A 23,644-nucleotide genomic window follows, 5' to 3' on the forward strand; every position below is an offset into this window, starting at 1 on the left:
GGCTCATCTGTTTTGCCAAAACACACCTTGATGATCCTCAAAACTTTTGGCAGAATCTTCTGTGGACTGATGAGTCAAAAGTGAAACTGTTTGGAAGACAGTGGTCCCTTTACATCTGGTTTAAACTGAAAACAGAATTCCACTAAAAGAACATCATACCTACGGTCAAGCATGGTGATGGTTGTGTGATGGTGTGGGGATGGTTTGCTGCTTCAGGGCTTGCCATAATTGAGGGAAGCATGAATCCTGCTCTTCGTTCGTAGGAAAAAGTTTGAGCACATCTGGTCAAGGATAACCACGTTATATCGTTTGGCCTGAAGTTGGACTATACAATTTGCCTGTGCAGGCAACTGAACATTTGTGATTATAGGAGGGAGGGAGGAAAGAACGTAAGTAAGGAAGGAAGGAAGAAAGAAAGAAAGAAAGAAAGAAAGAAAGAAAACACTTTACATTAATGTTCCTGTTATTAGGGTGTATAAAGAGGTAATTAATAACTCATGTTATTGCATTATAAATCATTGATATGCAGTTATAACAACATGAATAAAAAGGTGACTTTCATGCAATACATGCTGAATAGTGAACATTTTAACTTACATGTTGTTACATGCTTAATTCCTACTTATATTAATCATAAACATAAAATGCCACAATACAACAAAATAAATTATTATAGTGAGATTAAAAGGAGGGATTGTTTAATTTTGCTACAGTTTGCTTTGTTTTTATATTTACTGTAAAGTCTTGACCCACTTGTGTTGTCACTTTTCTTGTCAAGTTAATATCAAAAGAATGGTGCTACTCCGAGTGGTGTCCCAACTTACCTAGTCCTAGATACTGAGAGTCCAGTTTTCATGCTCATTCACAGCGTATATCATGTAATAAAGGCTGATGACCACCTTAAGGAACTAATGTTGGAAACTCCTTCTTCATACATTATGTGTCTTATTTAGATTAAGGTACATTTTCATAGGTTACTAATGCTGAATAGGTATTATTAAACATTAATAAAATAGGTAAAATGGCTCACTATTTGGCAGGTATGTTATGAACGTCACCCTTATTATGCATGTTGATATAACTGCATATCAGTGATTTATAATGCATTTGTAAACAACTTAGTGGTCATTAATAAACCCTTCATAAACCCTTAACAAAGGGAACATTAATGCAAAGTATTCCTGAAAAAAAAAAAATTCTCCACAGTAAGTCGTCAAATCATTTTTATTTGTATAGCACTTTTCACAATACATCGTTTCAAAGCAGCTTTATAGAAAATTATGCATTAACAGAAAATTAAACTGTAATATCTATAAAGTCTTAGAGATATAATTGTGTAATTTGATTAAATATTACTGTAAATTGTGTATAAAAACTCATAATTAAATAATAATTTTATTTAGTAGAACCCCAGTGAGCAAGCCGAAGACGACTGTGACAAGGAACACAAAACTCCATAAGATGTTGGTTAATGGAGAAAAATAACCTTGGGAGAAACCAGGCTCACTGTGGGGGCAAGTTCCCCTCAGGATAAACAGCATGAATATAATGCCAATATTAGTTATTTATGTGCAGTGCAGGTCATGGTTTAAAATGAGTAAACTAAGTAAGTGTTAAGGGCCAGTGTTTAAACAAAGATTTTGTATGAACTGTAAGATTAATGACTAATGTCTTTTGAAGTTCATCCTGGATTAACTGCAGAAGTTCACATATATGCATTGTCCTTTGTTAGTTGGCTGAAGAAGGCTTTTGTTGGCAATTAATTGATAGTCTATGTATTCCATTTTAAGACTGTAGTCCATCATTAGACCAAGGTGATGCAGGCAGAGATCAGTGAGGTGCATCGCAGTTCAACTGGCAGGTCATTTTGGTGAGGTCTATCCAAAGCCCAAGGTTCAGGCAGTGGCATATGAAGTATCCCATGTCTTATGGTTGGAGTTTGCATCAGTTCATCCATTGAAGTCCATCGTAATAGACTGAAGTGATGTCTGGCTGGCACCGGCTGCATTTAGTTGTCATCACTCAGAGACACGTAGCAGTGGAGAATGACACAAAGCAGGAACAGAGCTGGATCTGGCAAGACAAGATTTCTCCAGTAAAACAATATGGAGAAGTAATTAAGGAATACATTCTTTATATCTTTATCTACAGTTGCTGTGTCACGAACACAGAGACAGCAGCATCACACTTGAGTCATAAGGTTATTTTTTAAATCAGCTGGATAACCGTTATGTGTGCAAGTGCTTTACTCACACAGGAGATAGCCAGAGCATGACAAACAGAAAGTGAGAGCAGGTCCAGGCTTCCAATGACGACAGCCTTGTTATTAGTTTATAAGAGTGTCTGTCTGATCTGAACATTGTCCAGTTTGAGGAGATTCATGCAGCGAACACATCACAAAGACGGTAGTAAACAGATTGAGACTCTGGATTGAAAATCTGAATCTGTCACTTTACAATGAAAGGTAGGTAAGAGTTAACTGCTCATTGACACTTTAAATACTGTAGTTATATTCAAATGTAATATACAGTTAAATCACAATACAAGTAACAGCAACAACCACACATGAGTGTTTAGGACTTATTTTACCAACAAATTTCAGTTTATTATTTTAGGATTTATGAATGTATTGACTGTGTGTGAGTGATTAAACATTATGAACCAGAACCTCTGTATAGCTATTATGACCTTTGCTAATATTCAGCTTTTACCTTATCCTTAACAATTTTAAATGTTTGAGTTAAAATTCTACACAGAAAATACTTCCAAATACTTGGAATTTCCAAGTTTTGCTCAGACAGATGGATTATAGCCAACAACTGACTAAACTACGTTCTGAGTTGTGTTCAAAGTCTGGGTGGTTTTTAGTTGCCAAACATAAAACAGACTTCATACTGCAATGATTCAGTAACTAGCTGCAGGATTCTTGAGATAAGCCTGAACTTAAATTTTGGTATTAAAATTTTTTTGATACCTATGAATTGAAAATGTTTAAACATCTTCAAAGCATATTTTTGCAGATACAGTGGGGTCTCAAATCCATAAATAAAAATAAGTTTTAGGATTTTGAAAAATTGCTATGTACGAAAGGTCCGATTTCCTTGCTTCCACAGAAGCACACAAGATGCTCTTTGAAACATCCTCAAATCATCCTGGGATAATGAATTGTTAGGGTTATACACAAACTGTGGAGTCCATGCCGTCATTAAAGCACAAGCAGGACATACCAAAACAAAGAAATTCTAAAATTCATTTTTCAATTCAACTTTTCACTCAGATTGTAATTCTTATAATACTAGTCGTAACAAAGACGTCTGTATTAAACCAGAAAAATGCACTAGTGTTCTCAGGTTTTTGGACTCAACTGTATCTCTTAAAGAGAGAGAAATAAACGTTTATGATAATTCTGATAAAAAAAAATTTTTCAAGTCATCTTTGACACACATATGCATTTTAGAGTTGAAATTAAATTTTGTATTTCAAGTGTATGTTGATTTATCACAAATATAAATATATATATACATTTTAATATTTGACAGTGTCCCAATGGAATTAAATTCATCAGACTCTCTCTGCAATGACACAATTGCCTGGGAATGGCTGTCTTCTCTCCAGCCACCATTTCTGGCTCTTGTCATTATCCTGGGAGTAGTGGGCAACACTCTGGTCCTCTGTGTGTTCTGCATCCAGCGGAAGCCTTGCAGTGTAGCTGATGTGTATCTGGGTAACCTGGCTGCTGCAGACCTCATCATGGTACTTTGTTTGCCCTTCTGGACAGTCACTATCGCCCAAGGCTATCAGTGGAACTTTGGTCAACTCATCTGCAAGGTGGTGAACACCACAATCTCTATGAACTACTACTGCAGCATTCTCTTCTTGGTGCTGGTCAGCGTGGACCGCTACCTTGCTCTTGCCAAACCCATGAAGCCCTGGAAACTTAGACGCCCTGAATGGGCCAAGCGTGTCTGCTTGGTGATTTGGGCAGTGGGCTTCCTGCTTAGTCTCCCAGCCCTGCTCTTCCGAAAAGTAAAATTTTTTCCAAACGTCGAGGTGGATGCCTGCTACCTAGTTTATCCTCATCCAGCCTGGGTGCTTCAATGGAATCTTACAATAAACGTGATTGGCTTCCTGGTTCCTCTGCCGATCATTTCATTTTGCACCTATCACATGGTCAGGGCACTTAAAAATGGTGGTGTGGGGATCCAACCAAACAGAGTGCAAACAGAGAGGAAAGCCACCCAGCTGATTCTGACAGTTCTTGTTGTGTTTCTCTTCTGTTGGATGCCCTTTCATCTGGTGCGTTTCCTAGACACTCTAGACTACTTTCAGCTCTTACCTGGGTGCCTATGGGAACACATCTTGGAGATCAGTGTCCAGCTTGCTTCTTACTTGGGGTACAGCAATAGCTCAATAAACCCTTTCTTGTACGTCATAGTAGGGAGTCACTTCAGGAAGAGAGCTAAAGGGGTTTTTAGAAATCTTCTGTGTGCTAGATGGAAGGACAAGGCATCTGTGCTCACAAATGTTACTGGTATTAGTAAGTGCAATGACAGTCTCAGAGGATCACAAGACAAAATAACATCACTGGACCCGAGACCTGTACGGGCGAACATTTCACATGTTTCATCTGGTGTGTCATTAGGCAACCTAAGTTTTAGCTCTACTGGTAAAGTATTGCACTAACAACATGAAGGTCATGGGTTCAATTCCAGGCAACGCACATACTGAAAATAAATGTATATCATGAATGCACTGTACGTCACTTTGGATAAAAGTGTCTGCCAAATGTTATTTAAATATGAAAGGTTTCATATGGCACCATATGTGTGTTTTGTATGACTGTGGTTATCTATAAATTAATAGTTACTTGTTTATTTATTGTCAGTAAAGTATGTGGAAATCTGAGGAAAAATACATATTCATTAGGTGTGATTTTATTTCTATAGTGTGTACTGTATGATGGATTTCTTTTTTTAAGTGTGCCTTTGTTGTTTGGCTGTTGTTGGCTAATATTTCATATTTAATATTGGCTGGGTAGATTACTTCTGAAATGCTATCCGGTACAGATTACAAGTTATATGTATTACATTTTAAATCAGTAATGCAATCTTATTGATCATATAATTTGATAACCTGGGCATTTCATTTCATTTTTTGAGCAATCTAATTATTAATTTTAAATCTGTTAAGTACCTATTGAATTAACACTTCTGTCATTAAACATTAATAAACATGAACTAAAATAACAATTTGTTAGTCGCTCAGTAAACCAAAAGGTGTTTAAAGGGTCATGAAAAACTAACACTATGTTACCTGATGTGGGGAACTGGGGTTTCCCCTCATTGGCTAATTATTGGGCTGATGAATTAATAGGTCAGCTGATTCATGTGATCTGAAGAGATAAAGGTAGGCTCACCTGTATACACATGAGTGATCCCTGGAAGTATTCCAATAATGTGGCGTGCATCATGAGAACAAAGGCATTGTCTCTTCCTTAATAAGTTATCTGTAATTTAAAATACAATTAATAACCAGAATATTTTAGGGAGTTATATGACGTATGATTAGTGCATGTAGGATGCAAGAGTGATTTAATCATTTTGTGTTTGTTTAAAAGGGAGACAAGGACTGTGATTTTTATATTGAGTTGGCAACACTTACATGGAATTGAATTAGAGGTGGACATGGACAAAACTTAATTGTGTGGGCACTGATAAATAGAGGTATTGCTGATCAGAACGGATTTCTGGTAACTATTACTTTTTGAGTTTTTATTATAATTATCATGTTTGTTAGTGAGTGTATCTATTTAGACATGTTTTGCTTCTTGCTTAGCTGGATGTAGCGTTGAAGCTGGTGGTGATTTTATGAGCAACATTGTAGTGTGCCAGCCATTGTTTTATTATTCGTTTCTGGTGGCAATCAAGTCTGTTCTTTTAACATGGATTTTTGAGTACTGTTCTTGTTTTAGAATTGTTTCATTGATATGTTTATTTTTTAATCTCTTCTACGGTTGATGTACAAAACCGAGTCCGATTAGAACACGTTTGCTCACCTTCCACTGACTGGGTTTCCTGACGGTTGCGGTTCCTTGGTGTTTGACACTGTATGCGAGTGGTGTGGATATGGTAACTCACATATTGACACATATTTTTAGATGTGACTGTGCACATTGTAGAGTGTGGGGTTTGAGGGTGGTTGCATGTAGTGTGGGCTGGTCTTGTGTGGCTCTCTCTCCCATTTCACTTTCAGGCACCTGGAATGCGGTGAGCGTGGCCATCATTGTCTAGTGGACTCTACCTTACTCTTTAATGAGGAAAGTTTTTTTCTTTGTTGTTGTTTTTCTTTTGTGTGTTTTGTTTTATTATGGATTGATCATTTATTGGATCTATAAAGTGACCACTCCGGTCCTTATGTTTATTCCTGGCACACTTGGAATGACCATTTTAATTGTGTTTATTCTAAGAGTTGATTTTCTTTTAAAGTAGTTACTATTTGTATTAATAAAAAGTGTTGTTTGATTTTTGATTCATGCCTCATTGCTTTATTATTCTGTGAGGGTTGTGAGATTAGATCAAAGTGACCATATGTATTGGGTATAAAGGGGTCCTTCTGCCCTTTCTCAGAAAGTGGCGTAGTTGTGCCAAAGTGTTTAAGTGTTCAAGTAGTAATGCTTATAGCCGGCACTCCACTAAGATGGAAGACAATGACAAAATATTTGTATTTTGAAGAGAACTGTTGTTATATAGGGAATTAGGAATAGGAATCATATTATTTGTATCCAAATGAAGAGTCAGTGTTTGTATCTGCTTATAATTAGGCCTATATGCGTTTTTACAGAAGAGTGCCTCGAAATTATGAACAGGTGGACGTGCACTTGTTTGAAACACTGACACTCCAATTATATTAAGCTACAATACCAAAAATATCAACACTATAACAATTGCAAAAGTGAATTCACATTTATTTTCGAAGCAGGGTGCATATACAAACAGCTCAGAATTTATTTGTGCACTATTTAGAAACTTAACCCACCTGTAATGTTTGGGGTCAAATTGACCCCACAGCAACTTTGCCATCTTTTAAAAATATGATTTTTTTTTTTAGAAAAACTTGATCTTTTTGACTTTTCTAAATGTATTAGAAGAACATATAAATAAGTACTTTACATATTTTAGAGTTTTCAAAATTCCTGTACACATTTTGACCACATCAATGATGTTTGGAGTCATTTTGACCCCAGCCTATTTTATGGTAGGTAACCTGAAAAAATTTACAGCTTTATGTTTCCCTATTGTTTTACATTTTCTTGCTTACTCTCTCCCATGATATTGTCAACTTATTACAAAAGTATCCCTTACCTTTATGCCCTAACATGAGTTTCTCTCTATTAGAGAGCTTTTATGAGTTTCACGACTCTGAAAACCAATTTTTTACTAATAATGAATGCTTTATATCAGCAGCTTTTCCTAAAATAAAGGAAGAAAACATGTATTTGTAAAAACAACATAATAATGTGTTTATAAACACATTACCCTAATTTTCATATAACCATGAATCAGAAGGCATCTCTTTCAAATGCAATAAACATACCTACACAAATGATCTGTACATAGTAAATATTGTGCAAGGGACTATTCTGAATTTGCATTTGTCATGCAACTCACTATCAATAGTGCCACAGAAAAAGGTATACACATTCGAATTGATGCAAAGATGTCTGATAGGGGATGGCGCTTGCCAGTAACTTGGCAGAATGGGGTCAATATCAGGGTGCTGGAATATTTGGGAGCAACATGTTGACTTCCTGTGTGATCATGTTGATTGGAAAGGGAGAGGTTTTCAATTGTATTTATCAGTAAATATAGTCAATGAATGTAAAATTTGAAAAAAGTAACTCGGTTATCATAGCCTTTTATTATTATTATTATTATTATTATTATTATTATTATTATTATGTGAAGGCGTGAAGGCCTAAGCTAGAGGTGCTACTCGGTAGTACTCGTATCTGGTCAAAACTGGGGGATAAAAACTCATACTCGTATCGGTGTCATCATTTCATATTTCTGAGTACGAGTACATTCATATCATGATGCGATTGCACATGAGTGCATAGTGCTTCTAAGACAGTTTGAAAACATGAGAAATATTTGAATGTGTTTAAACCATTTAAATCTAGAACATCAGTTTTTTTATTTTATCCAACTGTAAGGGGGTTTGAGTGAAAGGAGAACACAGGGAAGCGGGATTTCCAGGCTCAGGGAAGACTTTTAATCAGCCACTTCAGTGCTTTACAACTTCACAAACTTATCAACTTCACAGGCACGTAGTAACTTAAACACATCAGCTACACAGGCACGTAGTAACTTCAACTCATTAGCTTCACAAACATAACAAAATAAACGTAATAGCTTCAGGTGGACCGTGGCCTTTCTTGTGCCAGACTCTCTCTCCCCTCTGCTGGTGGCGTGGCTGCTTATATGCCACTCTCCCCATGCTCACTGGAATTAGAAACAGGTGTTAAACATAATCTAGCTCAGATGCAAGCGCCCTTACCGCTTTCTCTCTCTCCAGACGGATGCTTGACCATGCCCCCGCTGCCACACCAACTTTACTTATATAAGTGGATTCTCTCACGTGTCTTCTCTCTCTCTCTCTCTCTCTCTCTCTCTTGCTCTCACTCCCGTGTGTGTGCCGTGAGAGCTCACATTCCCAAGCGCTTGCCAGTCATCCAGGATTTTTTACAGATAATTCCAAATGTCATTTTGACAGATAAAAGACAGCAAGAAAAGAAAGAAAGAAATCGTTTGAAACTAATGCGTGAGTTTTCATTTCATCCGTGTAACAATTAAGGAAAGGAGGAAGCTGGGACTGGGTTGACAAAGTACACAGACATTTATTTTCGAAGACTTTTCACCATTCCACAATAAGACTTTTCAGCTGAACATTCAACATATGCGCTGTTTTCAGCACCTGTGCTTCTGACACGCAGACCCACACAGACAGCTTCATGCATCTCTCTCTCCTGTCTGCCGCTGTATCTTCTCCTTAAGTACTCCTGCCGCCCCTCGCTGGAACGCGAGACCGGTGTGGCATGCAGGTGAAAGTCATTTGCCACTTATCTTCCCGGCCTCGCTCTGCCCAGACGCTGCTCAGCTCCACCCTGCTCACCACATACCCCCATCGCCGAACTCAGGTCGGGGATTTCTCTGGCCTGTGACCTACTCCCCCCATTTCTAGGGAGGGAGCATCAACGGGTCACACCGGTCTCCGAATCCAACCTGTGCATGGGAGGGGGAACAGGATGAAAGAGAGGAGAAAGGGAAGAGGGGGGCAGGAATAACAAAAGGGAGAGAGAAAGCAGAGAGGGGAGAGAGAGGAGAGTGAGAGAGGAGCTCGCCGGCCCCAGATACGCCGTTGAGTGGTCCTCGGCCCGCTGTCCTGCTTCCGTCCGCAATGCTGGCTGATGGCACTGAACCCTTTAGCCGTTCCTTCCAGTTGCCAGTTGATGTGGGGCTCCAGCGCCACCGGATCGAACACTCCCTCAGCGTTGCGACCCACAGTCAGCGGCGAGAAGTCCTTGGACAGCGCATCCTTCCTCCTTCCCGGGTTTCGGCACCAGTGTAACAATTAAGGAAAGAATGAAGCTGAGACCAGGTTGAATAAGCACCCAGACATTTATTGTCGAAGACTTTTCAGCATTCTACAATAACTTTTCAGCCAAACATTCAACATATGCGCTGCTTTTCAGCACCCGCGCTTCTGACATGCAGACCCACACAGACAGCTTCACGCATCTCTCTCTCCCATCTGCCGCTGTCTCTTCTCCTTAAGTACACCTGCCGCCCCTCTCTGGAATGCGAGACAGGTGTGGCATGCAAGTGAAAGTCATTTTCCACTTATCTTCCTGGCCTCGCTCTGCCCAGACGCTGCTTGGCTCCGCCCTGCTCACCACAATCCGCCTTCTCTCTGTCCACACATTTGTGTTTGAGGGAGAAAAAAAGAGCACTATAATCAGACTCGCAACAGAGATCTTCACACCAGAAACACTACAACTACAAAAATCATTTGTTACATGTAAAAACGAAGTGGGAAAAAGTGATGGGAGTTACTCTCTGTCACTTCAGCCCAATAACAACACAGTATAAAGCAATCGAACAGACATCGAACTCAAACAGGCTCAACGTAACAAAACCAGAACAATCAATCAATACTAAAGCTGCACTGTCCTCTCCATGAATGTACAGAACAAAATGGATAAAATAACAACAAGCATGAATAATGTGGACGTGTTAGCTGGAATAGTTTTAAAGGTAAGCTACACCCTATTAAAACAGTCCTGAATTGTAATTTTTAATTACTGAAAACGCTAATATTGGCAATATCAAGATATCAAATGCATATAGAGTGGCATACATTTACAAACACAAAAATACTTGTATTGGTACTCGGTATCAGCCGATACCCAAATCTAGGCACTTGTATTGGCCTTCAAAAATTGGTATCTGTGCACCTCTAGCCTCAGCTGTTTAGCTCCCTTTAAAAATTACTGGCCAAACGTTCTTACCTAGCGATAACCCACCAAAAGTTAATGTCCCACTGTTATGGCAGCGGCACAGACTTTGAACATATATAGAGAGAGCCATACACTCTTGTATGAAGTGGAGCACTTCCTGCAAAGGCCAATGCACTGTTCTTGCCTTGGGAGGAACACCAGGCAACAAAAAGGCACAATTTCAAAGTGTAGAGCAGCCTCATCAAGGGGCTCTAGCTTGTAGTATTGTGTCAAACATCGGCTGTGACAGCCAGAGTGTCTGATGAGCCCTGTTAAAGGGCCAGATATGGAGTCTCCACAGCTCCAGCTAGGGATGCCAGATTGTGCCTAGAGCTTGCAAGAGCAGATCTCTAGCAGATCTCAAGAGCATTCAACAGCTCTACCAGCTCCAGAAGCTAAGTGTGGTTGGGCCACTCCAGTGCAACCAATAGCACAGTTTCCTTGTCTTCCCAAACACTTGGTGTAGCAAGCCAACAGGAGGGAATGCATACTTGCATTTCGCTACCCATTTGTGAGCAAGGGCATCCACGCTCAGTGAAGACTGTGTCAGTGAAAACCAGAGGCAACAATGCATCCTCACCAGGGAGGCAAGCAGGTCTATCCTGGCTTCTCCAAATACCTACCAAATCCTCTGAACTGTCAGAAGATGAAGTCTCCAATCCTGGGTCTAACTCCCTGATGCAAGAGTAAATCTGCCCCACAATTCAGATGACCAGAGTACGTGCACTGCACGAATAGAAATGAGATGTCTCTCGCTCCAGAGGAGAACACGACATGCCAGAGCCAGCATTGGGCACAAACATACTCCTGCAGTACTGTCTGTATGGACCATAAGGTCAAAGCCTTGCATGTCTGCCCTAAAGATTTCTAGAGCCAAGACGGTGAGCAGCTGTAGGACCAGAAACACCTGTGAGGGGCTATTTGCTCATATTAGTGCACGTCCTTCAGGCCCAATGACATGAACCAGTTGAACGGACGTACATGAGACAAAATCTGTCTCCGAGTAACCATCTTGAACAGAGACTTTCTGAGTGTTTGGTTCAAGTGCCTCAAGTCCAGTACTGGACGCAGCCCTCTGTCTTTCTTGGCAACAAGACAACAAAGATTACAGAAGACCTTTCTGCTTGTCGCACACCAGCACAGTCTCAGTCACACCCTTGCCAACAAGACAGTGTACCTCATGGCGTAAAATCGGCACTTCCCACACAGCTACAGCTGCTATGAGGTTTGTCACTTGAGTTTCAATATGGCAGTCTTTTGGCACATCACCATCATCGATATAAACAGTCACAATACTGAAATCATATACTCGTTCCCAGCTCACAATAGAGGGAAAAGCAGGAGAATAATTTTTGTGGCCTTCTTGAAGCCTGGTGGAAACTTCTGTAAGGTCTAGCACCTGTTTTAAGGCCCGCAGACCATCAGGAACACTTCATTTGCCCAGAAGGAGCATTTCCACTGCGACGAGGACCAGGAACAACAATCGTCTTGACCATGGCTGTTGCGGTTTTTACTGGCTGCTCAGTCTCTGCCTTCTGGGGAAGAACTAGAGATTCCAGAGTACTTTGCTTCACAGAACACTGCCCTGAAGAGGACCACAAGTGAGCCAGCTGTGCTACAGCACCACCCTGCCTCGGCAGGATGTGCTTATAGGCAACCGACTGCTTCTTAGCTGACTGGAATCTCTTGATGATGTCACTCATGGTGTCATCGAAGAGTCCTTGCTGTAACATGGAAGCGAACAGCTATCCTCATCAGACAGAAGAATAAAAGGTAGGGGGAACAAGTAGGAAAACACTGGTGGAACGCCATCTTGAAAAAGATGCATTAAGCAAGTGGCTCTTTTAGGTTCTTTAATCAGAAAGACACAAACAATATAACAATGCAACACACAATACACTGCAGTGCAAAGGATATACTTATCGTTGTAGCAATAGGGAGGACATAATGCAACTCTTAGAAGTGCCAAAGAAATCCACTGTTTAGAAGTGCAAAAGAGAATGATGAAGCAATGAGTCGGGCTTGCAGAACATGAGAGAATTAATCGAAGTGCTGAAGGACAATAATGTTGCTGTGTATGAGGAAATGCCGCTATGTATGAGGCACGGAGCATCAAGCGCCATCTGCCAATAGATTGCTGTCATTCTATATGAGTTTCAGATATCGCCACTCCTGGGAGGCATTCCCATGGGGATCTGATGCGATACATATAACGAGGCACACAAAAGTAATTCAGCAAAAATGTAGTTTTATTAACATGAGTCTATGAGACCTGGTTGGTATTTGTGGGTTGTATAGCAAGCTTTTATTGCAGTGTATAGATTTTGGTACATTCAGTCATGGCTAGATACATAGAATATTTTTTTATATATATTTTACTTTTTTTGTTATGTACTGATTGTAATTTGTATTTCTTACAAATACAGAGAACATACAGTATATAGATAATCTCCAAGTGCTCCTTAAAATTTAATTTGGAGTCTTTTTCAACAGATATCATTTTTGTAAGGCAAAGATTGCATTGTTTAGTTATTTTCCCCCATGTCTTTTTGAAAGTTATTTCTGTATATGGTCAAATGAGGAACAAGACCGCACTGTTTTCTTTTATCCAGTGCAATCTGGCTAGCGCCTATCACACATGTTTTAGGGTTTGGCTCAGACCACTCTTTTAAAATGTAGGAGCATAATCATTCAATTACACACTAGTTATTGCCATTGGCTGATTTGTAATGTAATCAAAATGTTATCATGGGATCCATAAAAAGTGTACTCTGATTTAAAATGTAATTTAATCTAATTTCAAGTGCTTGATTTTTTAATCTGATTATGTAATCCAAATTTCATGTACTTTGTTACTACCCAGGCCAGCACTATGAGCAAGCAGTGACATTATAAAAAAGAATGATATAATCAACCCACTAAAATAAATAAATAAATAAATAACTGAAATTTAAAGCTTTATTTATTTATTTTTTATCCAAATGGTCCGAAAGTGACATATGAGCATGAAAATGACCAGTAAATATTGTTGGTAAAAACTAAAATCCCAAATTCTAAGCATTATTAAAAAAGCAGGGGAAAACAAAAGTACACTTCCCTTTTTTCTCTGAAAGACATATTTGAGGACATGGGGTCCTGCTGGGTTGGAAAAAACACTGACCCTGATTATGTTGTACATAGAGAGTATGAGCTTATGTTTCGGAAAGAAGGTAAGCTACCGCAGCATAGTGTATTATCAAGTTAATATACAATTACAGGCCAAGGCCATACTGTATGGTTAAAACATTCACTTTAATGGTCAAAGGTATGTTTTAACTTAATACAGATACGTATATGTTTGTGAAAATGGAATATGGGTATATCGGTATATATCTACAGTATGTGAATGTAGTATGTGTTGTGGCATGTGTATCGCAACCTCATTAAAGTTTTACATCATTTACACCTAGATTGCATGGCATGCCCTCATCCTTGAAGAGCATGAACAAAACTAAGGTAAAGGTAAAAGGTAAAAGAAAATACAACCTAGACTAAATTAAATACTATTTAATCACTTCCGAAGTTTGTGCTAATGTGTTTTGTGCATTATTGACAGCAGAGATTCACATTACTTTAAATATTTATTTTTATTTCATATTATATTAGTATGAACAAACTTCAGCGTTTGATTTTTGAAAAGTGATGTTTGCTTTGTATGATAAAAAAAAAAAAATAAAATAAAAAAAAAATTGGTACTGTGTTGGTCAATTTACGCTTGATGTCCAATTTAAAATCTGGGTCCTGAAGCAAAATCAGTTAATATGAATAATATCTAAGTCATGGTTTACAGTCTTAAGCAGCCAATCAAAGTGGTGAGTCTATTTTGCAAAAATGTGTCAAGTATTTTGAATGACTTACATAAATTAAGGCACAATTTGTTCTTTCCACTGTATTTATCTCACTCAGCCAACATCCCTCATACATGTAAATCTCTCATTCATAAATTATTCAAAGCTTAACCATAGCAGGCAGTTATCATGAAAGTTATAGTTTCCAACCTGAGATCATTCTATGCTGCTGTCCCAGCCACTGGGGAGTCTAGAGCATTGTCCAGTTTGTTTATACTGTGAGAGTTGTGTACATTGATTACAGTAGTCAATGTGATGAAAGCTAGCTATCCCTCAGTGTGAAAAAGGTCATTGAGCAATTATAGAGGTCATTTTTCTTCTGGTTTTTAAACTGAAAGGGCAACATGGTGTCACAGCTCTAGCTACAATTTTTGAAGAATCCTTATTCAGCTTTTCGCCAATCATGGACAGTTTGAATATTCATTTTGGTTGATGTATTCCTTAAAACAGTACTGCAACAACCTGTCAATGGGTCAGTTAACAAACCCTGCAGACCTGTTTCTGATGTCTTTATGATGTTGCTAACTTGCTATAAAAAGGAGAGTGAGAAGCTAACCTCCATCTGACTGGAGTGTACAGTATATGACGCATATGAAGATGACCATTCCCTCTAACATGAGCTGTGCTAGGAATTAGCAATCAGAATAGAATATTTTCTCGTTAGCTGTTAGCATGTACACATCCAGCCTTTTCCTCTCTCTGGGACAGCAGTTACCAATTTTGGTCAATTGGCCAGATAATGTCTTTTCAATTATGTTACACCCTGTTTGAAGGGGTAAATGTCATCTGGAAGCTCCAATAATCAGGTTTAGCCTCTGCTGTAATTTTTTTAATGCTAATTGCATTGAAAGATTACCTGTAAAATCCAGTTCTCCCCAGCAGCATAATGTATAACAATGAAATTGCGAAATTAAATAATTCACAGTGTCTGTTGATTTTAATGGGTGAAAACAAGGAAGAAAGATGTATTTGGTTGACCACCAGAGGTCAGTGCAAGACAGCACACACCTGCAATAGAGCCTTTGATGTTTATAAACTTACAGTAGATTTAGATGTCATCATGGATGTCTCTACAGACAACGTCAGTTGTGTTAATATATTTAATCCAAAAGTAAATATGTACATGGACATGCAGTGATCATACAGTCATTTTTGCATCCAGAAACAGTTAATTATGATGCAAACACTTAGGAAACCAATATAAGACTATATAAATATTCTTCATTAGGTATTTTTGGGTATTACATTTTGAAAGTTTAAAATACAAAGAAAAAATATATATTTCTTATTTGAGAGAGATATTAATTTATAAAAATGCCTGTTCTTATCATAAAACCTAGACCAAGATCTTGGGGTCCAAAACCTTAGATACAGTATATTGATATGAGAGACAATGTGTACACTATATAGATATATAAAAGATACATAGGAGAGTAGGGCTACATAGGCTAGTTGCCACATGAGGTCAATGCCATTTTTGAGTCAAAAATCCCATTACACATATGCTTGTTTTTTTCAAACAGTGGTTTTGTTTGTATGTTTCAAATAGCTAGTTTAAAACCCTCTTAAAATACTCTTCAAATTCTGCCTACCAATTACAATGTCATCATATTTTTCTAATAGCTCTTGTTTAAACAAATGAACAAGATAAAGTGTCCTGGTTACTTGCATAACCTCCGTTCCCTGATGGTGGGAATGAGACGTTGTGTCGATGTAGTGACACTAGGGGTCATTCTTGGGAGCCCGAAACACCTCTGGTCTTTGATAAAAGGCCAATGAAAATTGGCGAGTGGTATTTGCATACCACTCCACCGGACATACGGGTATAAAAGGAGCTGGTATGCAACCACTCATTCAGGTTTTGTGCTGAGGAGCCGACACAAGGTCCCGGCCATTTCAGCGGGTAGTTCAGCATTGAGGCAGGAGGGACACAATGTCTCGTTCTCTCCATCAGGGAACAGAGGTTATGCAAGTAACCAGGACGTTCCCTATCTGTCACTCACTCGACGTTGTGTCGATGTAGTGACACTAGGGGTCCCTATATGAAACGCCGCAACTGGCTGAACTGTGTTACGTGAACTGGCAGTGTGTGACGGGCAGACCATTGTGTGCCAGGCCGACACGTAACCACCCCCAACACTGTTATGAGTGTCGAACGGCCCTTTGGGGACAAGTCGAATGCCCAAAAGATAGAGACAGGCTAGCCCTGTCGTGGCCTCTTATCCTCTTTTTTTTCCTCTCCCCCAAAAAAAAGGAATTAACCAACTGGGGCCACCAGGTCTACATCGGGGGGTGTCCCTCCCAAGTGGAAGACACCGCGGAGACCACAACCCGCCCAGAAAGGGGGGGTATTTATGTCACATGGTCTTGCCGAACTTTGTCGGAAGTATGTCATGTGGAGAAGTCCCATGGTAGGTCCTACCCTACGGGGGAGGAGTTTCTACAAACATGGTGACTGGGGCAGAGGGGCCTCTGCCCAAGGAAGACGCAGTTTACCAACAGGGAAACAAATTAGCAGAAGATATACATTGCATGGGGTTACCTATGGGGAACCACCACATGCGGATCACCTACCCAGTACAGGGCTTAGTTAGCATCTGCCACAGGGCTCAGAGGAAATCATCCAGGGAACACAGTTTGTGAACACTACTGGGAGTCAACAGGGCACGTCTTCAGCTCAGGGGAGGTGAAAGGCGCTATGCGCAAGTGATACACCCGGCCAACTGTCAGCTTGTGCCTGCCACTACACGGGACGAAACCAGTTCCACCCGGAGATTGTAGAACCTCGCAGAGGTGTTGGGTGTTGCCCAGCCCACTGCTCTGCAAATGTCTGTTAGAGAGGTGCCACTGGTCAAGGCCCAGGAGGCCACTACACCTCTGCCGGGGGCGGCATGTCCTGGGTGTGATATGCCATTATTATGGCGTCAATGAGCCAGTGGGCGATCCTCTGCTTGGAGACAGCGCTTCCTTTCCGCTGTCCACCAAAGCAGACAAAGAGCTGCTCAGAGACTCTAAAGCTCTGCATGCGATCCAAATAGATGCATAAAGCAAGCACCGGACACAGCAACGTCAGGGCTGGGTCTGCCTCCTCCTGGGGAAGTGCTTGCAGGTTCACCACCTGGTCCCTAAAAGGGCTCGTGGGAACCTTGGGCACATAGCCTGGTCGGGGTCTCAGGATCACGTGAGAGTAGCCCGGACCGAACTCCAGGCACATTTCGCTGACAGAGAATGCTTGCAGGTCTCCTACCCTCTTGATGGAAGTGAGCACAGTCAGGAGGGCAGTCTTCAAAGAGAGTGCCTTAAGCTCAGGTGACTGCAAGGGCTCTTCATGGGACCTCTGAAGAAGTTCAGAGAGGAATTGCCAGCATCTTGAGGCAGTTGATGTGCCAACGTAGCCGCAGGCCCGTCCATGAGCCAGCGGCTGTGTGCCCATTGCATACAGCGCCCCAGCCCATTTTGGAGGCATCTGTCATAACCACGACGCACCTGGAGACCTGCTCTAGGGGAACGCCTGCCCGTAGAAACGTGAGATCGGTCCAAGGGCTGAAGAGGCAGTGACAGATCGGCATGATGGGCACACGATGTGTCCCGTTGTGCCATGCCCATCTCGGGACTCGAGTCTGAAGCCAGTACTGAAGCGGTCTCATATGCATCAACCCGAGCAGAGTGGCCACCGCTGAGGATGCCATATGCCCCAGGAGCCTCTGAAACAGTTTCAGTGGAACCACTGTCTTCTGTCTGAACGCCTTCAAACAGATCAGCACCGACTGTGCGTGCTCGTTCGTGAGTCCAACTCCAAGCCGAGAAAAGAGATGCTCTGAACCTGGAGGAGCTTGCTCTTTTCCCGGTTGACCTGAAACCCTAGTCGGCAGAGGTGCGAGAGCACCAGGTCCCTGTGTGCACACAACACATCCCGAGAGTGAGCTAGGATTAGCCAATCATCGAGATAGTTGAGGATGCGAATGCCCACTTCCCTTAGCGGGGCAAGGGCTGCCTCTGCGACCTTCGTGAAGACGCGAGGGGACAAGGACAGGCCGAAAGGGAGGACCTTGTACTGATATGCCTGACTCTCGAATGCAAACCGCAGGAAGGGTCTGTGTCGATGTAGAATTGAGACGTGGAAGTACGCATCCTTCAGGTCTACTGCCGCGAATCAATCTTGATGCCAGATGCTCGCTAGAATGCGTTTTTGCATCAGTATCTTGAACGGGAGTCTGTGTAAAGCCTGGTTCAGTACTCGCAGGTCCAAGATTGGCCGGGTATGTGACCCAGGGAACAAGGAAACTGCTCTTTTGCTGAACTCTTGGATACCGCAGCCACTTGGGCATGCAGCAAAATTAAATGAAAAGGCAACAAAAGATTCTCCTCCCAGCCCTCCACCGGGGGATGGAGTGGTCTGCTTACCAGCTCCAAAGCAGTGGGTTTCGTCGTCCCTGGGTCGCCCATCTCAGGGGTACTCCGAAGCCTTTCTCGGGTTCTTGGCGGCCGGCCGTGAGATGGGTGGTGTCTGCTTCCTGCGGTGGGCTCCACGCCGGGGCCGGGCCGCAGGGGCGGGCTGCGGCGGAGCCGGTGCAGTCACCGCAGGGGGACACCCTTGGTGACGAGCAGGCGGGGTGTGGGATCTTGAGCCGTGCCGGGGCAGGATGTGCCGTATAGCATCCGTCTGCTGCTTCACCGCCAAGAACTGCTGGACAAAGTCCTCGATGGTGTCACCGAATAGGCCAACCTGGAAAATGGGGCAGCAAGGAACCGTGCCTTGTCGGCCTCTCCCAACTCGACCAGGTTGAGCCAAAGGTGGTGCTCCTGGACCACCAAGGTGGACATCGTCCACCCAAGAGACCGCGCCATGACCTTCGTTACCCAGAGAGTGAGTGCAGCTCCTGCATCAATCCCGGGGTGGAACTACCCTCGTGCAGTTCCTTTAGCGCCTTGGCTTGGTGGACTTGCAGGAGAGCCGTGGCGTGCAAGGCGGAGGCGGCTTGTCCAGCGGCACTGTAGGCTTTGTCCGTCAGGGACAACGTAAACCTACAGGCCTTGGACGGGAGCTTTGGGCGCCCGCGCCAGGTGGCGGCGCTCTGCGGGCATAGGTGCACCGCAAGCACCTTATCCACCAGGGGAATCGCCGAATAGACCCTGGCTGCCCCACCATCGAGGGTAGTGAGGGCGGGGGAGCTGAAAGATCGGGGCTGGGCAGTAAAAGGTGCCTCCCTCGACCTTGTCAGCTCCTCATGCACTTCCAGGAAGAAAGGAACTGGGGCGAGGCACGGCAGTGAGCGGTGCCGCGAGCCCAGGAACCAATCATAGAGCCGCGAGGGTTCAGGGGAGAGCAGAGGGTTCCACTCTAGCCCGACGCTCACGGCTGTCTGGGAAAGCATGTCCGTCATTTCTGCATCAGCCTGTGACTGGGCAACCGTACCTGAGGGGGGGAGCCCAGCTGAGGCTTCCGCGTCTGACTGGAAGAGCCCACTCTCCGATGCTACGCTCGAGAGCTCATCACCTTCGCGGGCTCCGAACAAGAGGTCGAACTCGCCATGAGACGAGCCTGCGGACTCATCCGGAAGCTCGATCGGGGCAGACGAGCGTGCTGGGGAATGGGAGGTCCGTGGGGGGATACCCAGCGGAGGTGGTCCCATTGGGGTCCCCAAATCGCCCCCAGTGCTATCCACGCTGGCCTCATACCCGTAGGTATAAGGACCGAGGCGGGGAGCCACTGGGGTGGCTTGCTTTCTTACGAAGGCAAAGACCACACTACATTGACACAAGGTCGAGTGAGTGACAGATAGGGAACCACACTTACCTTGAGGTAAGGGTTACAATCTATTTTATCAATATAATAAAAGTAAATTTTAACCAAAAATGTTAACTGTGTTCTCAGGACAAGTAGTTTTTTTAAATGTCAGGTTGAGACAGGTTGTCACATTTTTATTGGGGCGAATTGTCATGTGTTTTATATGATGAAATGATATATAATTTATTATTTACAATTTCTGTTGGACAGAACAATGCTTTGATTTTATCAGTGGTTTCATTTGTATTGCTGAATGTTTCCTTTCACATATTTGCAGTTTCATTAATTGTTTTAGCTGAAAAGCTTAGGCTGTTTAATGACAGGTTCCTTTGTGACAACTTACCCCATTTGTTAAAACATGCCCCTTTTTCTTGGACAATAATGGCACAAATGTTCAATAGCTTTACGTAGCCAAGACTTTATGTGCCTATTGGTACATCCCTGGACATATTTTAAGTGTAATTTTATTTGTGATAATTTGTTTGTATCTTTTCATTGGGGAGGTGTTTTGGCTGTTTGTTTACACGACAACGTTTAAAATTTTAGAGCCACTTTTTGTATTGTCTAAATACTTTACTTGTCTGTTGCCACAATATATGTATATGATGTAATCTATTTGAATTATAATGTGTATTATGTACTATATTGTACAGTATTTGTAATTATTTAAATTATTATATTAAATTATCTTTATTTTGGGAGCCTTTCTCAGTAAATATTGAAATTAGATTACTTGTGATTAATTTGATTAATTAATCGGCACATCGTATATTTATTTATTATTTTTTTTATTTAATTAAGCAATTGACAGCCCTAATTTTAAGTCATTATTCACTGAAAGTCTTGACATCCACCCTAGCTTGTCAAGATTCAATAGAACAGCAACAATGTCCAATTTGTGAACGAATCATTCTTTTGAGTTGGATCTTTTGAACTGACCCAGTTCTCAAGTTTTTATGATACTTTTATGGTGCTTTTGCAACCTTTAAAAAGCTTGAAATTATCAGTACACAATGTGCGAGATATTCAAAACTACAATGGCGGACTACATGACTGTGTTTGTGCTGCTCAAGATTTTGAGTTTATTGACACTTCCCCAGCAAAGTGTAGATTTACTGCATCACTACTATGTCCAGCGATCGCCATCTTCATTGTTTGTATTTACCGCTCTGTGGGAGAATGCTTATGTGCACAGGTGCGTAGTGTTTCTTTACAAAGTGACATCGCCAATTACTGGCCTGGCATGCATAATACAGCATTTTTAGTCGTTTTCGCGGATCCATGTGAACGGGGATCGTTTTGACAACGTTGTCGTCTCTATGTTAAATTTTTCAAAAACACAAAGGAAAACTTTTCCGTTTTTAGTACATCGTTGTCGTGTAAACGTACCCTAAATACATTGATTATTTTCCAGTCAGAGAGGACAAGTTCTGGCTGAGAGATCATTGGTTGAATTTACACAACAGCACTTTTATCATCTGGTCACTGGAGAAACTGAGTCACTCATTAATGTGTGTGGCCACTGTTTTTGCAAGAGGAAAAGCACACTGCATATTAATGCATCAGGAGTCCAATCAATTGTAACCCTCTTTGCTGTAAAAGAACAGCAGTTGGACAATAGAAAGCAGCAGGCCACATCCATCGTCTTGAGTCATCCAAGCGGTGTCTGTTAATCTGTCAGACTCCAGTAGAGCCATTGACGTCATTGCTTTTTTTTTCTAACATGCCTTCCTCTGTCCCTCCATCCTCAATCTAATACAGCCTGAGATTATAGCCTGTATAGTGCCATCTAGTGCTCAAAAGGGCTGGTTGATTGTGGGTTTGCTACGGTATTGCATCACACTTAAATGTTTACAGCTTCACTTATGAAGTTGCACTAGTTATAGTGGTTTGTAACACTTTACAGTAAGGTTCTATTGGTTAACATTAGTATATGCATTAGATATCATGTACTAACAAAGAAATACAGTATGTATATATTTTTACAGCACGCATAAATCTTGGTTAATGTTAAAGGGTTAGTTCACCCAAAAATAAAAATTCTCTCATTTACTCACCATCACAATATCCCAGGTGTGTATGACTTTCTTTCTTCAGCAGAACACATTTGGAGAAAAATTGAAAAATATCTTAGCTCAGAAGGTACTTAAAATGCAAGTGGATGGTGATCAGACTTTTGAAGCTCCAAAAATCACAGAAGTCAGCATAAACGTCATCCATACGACTCCAGGTTAATTATTTAATTATATTAGAAATTAATATATAGAATTCTATATATAGAAATTAATGTGTTCTAAAGTGACACGATAGCTTTTGGTGCGAAAAAGATAAATGTTTAAGTACTTTTTAACTATAAACCATCACTTCTGGTCAGCAGCAGTATGTGCATTTGACGTAATCATGTTGGCATGTGAGACACGTGAGAACTGATGCATGTGCGACACACCCGGAAGAGCAGTGCTGTTTAGAACTGAGTAGGAAGGACGCTGTACAGAAGCTTAGTTGGTTTTGGTTTAGATCTTCATTTTTATCTGTTTGTTTACGTTCAATGGTTCATCTTGTGTGCTCATCCTGGATGTCTCAACCGAGAGAAGAATGCGAGATTATGCCCATAACATGCCAACGTGAATTCGTCACACGAGAGACCACGTGAACTCAGCTCTCTCATGAATGTGTACACTGCTGCTGAAAGGAAGAAATGGTGTATAGTTAAAAAGTACTTAAATATTTATCTTTTTCACACTAAAAGGAATCGTGTCACTTCAGAAGACATTAATTTAACTGCTGGAGTCATATGAATGACGTTTATGTGGTGTAGTAGTGACTGAAGTGGTGGGTATACTGTGAATTTATCGAGATTGTATTGAAATGCATTCATGTTTTCATTTTTAGCAGCAAAGTAAATATACAGTGCAAATGATGGTGACTCCAGCACTGCTGGTGCATTAGCATTTCACTGTAGACGCAAGAAATGTCCCACCCCTTATTGAAACGGAAAATATGATTCGTTAGAAAATATCCTAAATGTCTAAAACGAATGTTCTGATTGGTAGCTCAGCCTTCAGTTGCGGTCCCGCCTCCCGCTGCTCCGTGCGGGTTAAGAGAGAATCTAACACTTATAAAAATAAAAATAAATTGCAATGAATTCAACGGTGCTGCGGCATCACCACAGTATAATAAAACAGTTTTAAAAAATAAAACTATGAGTTAAAAGCCTCCTCACTGTTCTGGCGGCCATACGTATCAAAACTCATTTTAGGTGGGCATACGCAAAATTCTTTGAAAGATAAGTGGGCATACAGCGTATGCCCTAGACTACACTGCTGTGCTGACTGTCTGGAGCTTCAAAAGTCTGATCACCATCCATTGCATTTTAAGGACCTAATGAGCTAAGATATTTTTCTATTTTTCTTC

General features: G+C 41.4%; 1 protein-coding gene across 1 annotated transcript; it reads left to right on the plus strand.

Moving 5' to 3' along the window:
- The first annotated feature begins 3,546 nt into the window (after nucleotides 1-3,546).
- On the plus strand, nucleotides 3,547-4,748 carry si:dkey-63b1.1 (B2 bradykinin receptor). Its single transcript, XM_051655487.1, has one exon. The coding sequence runs from the start codon at nucleotides 3,547-3,549 to the stop codon at nucleotides 4,681-4,683; it is 1,137 nt and encodes a 378-aa protein (XP_051511447.1). The 3' UTR covers nucleotides 4,684-4,748.
- The last annotated feature ends 18,896 nt before the right edge of the window (nucleotides 4,749-23,644 follow it).

Source organism: Myxocyprinus asiaticus, chromosome 25, assembly GCF_019703515.2.
Source record: "Myxocyprinus asiaticus isolate MX2 ecotype Aquarium Trade chromosome 25, UBuf_Myxa_2, whole genome shotgun sequence".
NCBI lineage: Eukaryota > Metazoa > Chordata > Actinopteri > Cypriniformes > Catostomidae > Myxocyprinus > Myxocyprinus asiaticus.

Coding starts and splice junctions, on each gene's coding strand:
- si:dkey-63b1.1 (XM_051655487.1), top strand. CDS start 3,547: ATGGAATTAAATTCATCAGACTCTCTCTGCAATGACACAATTGCCTGG.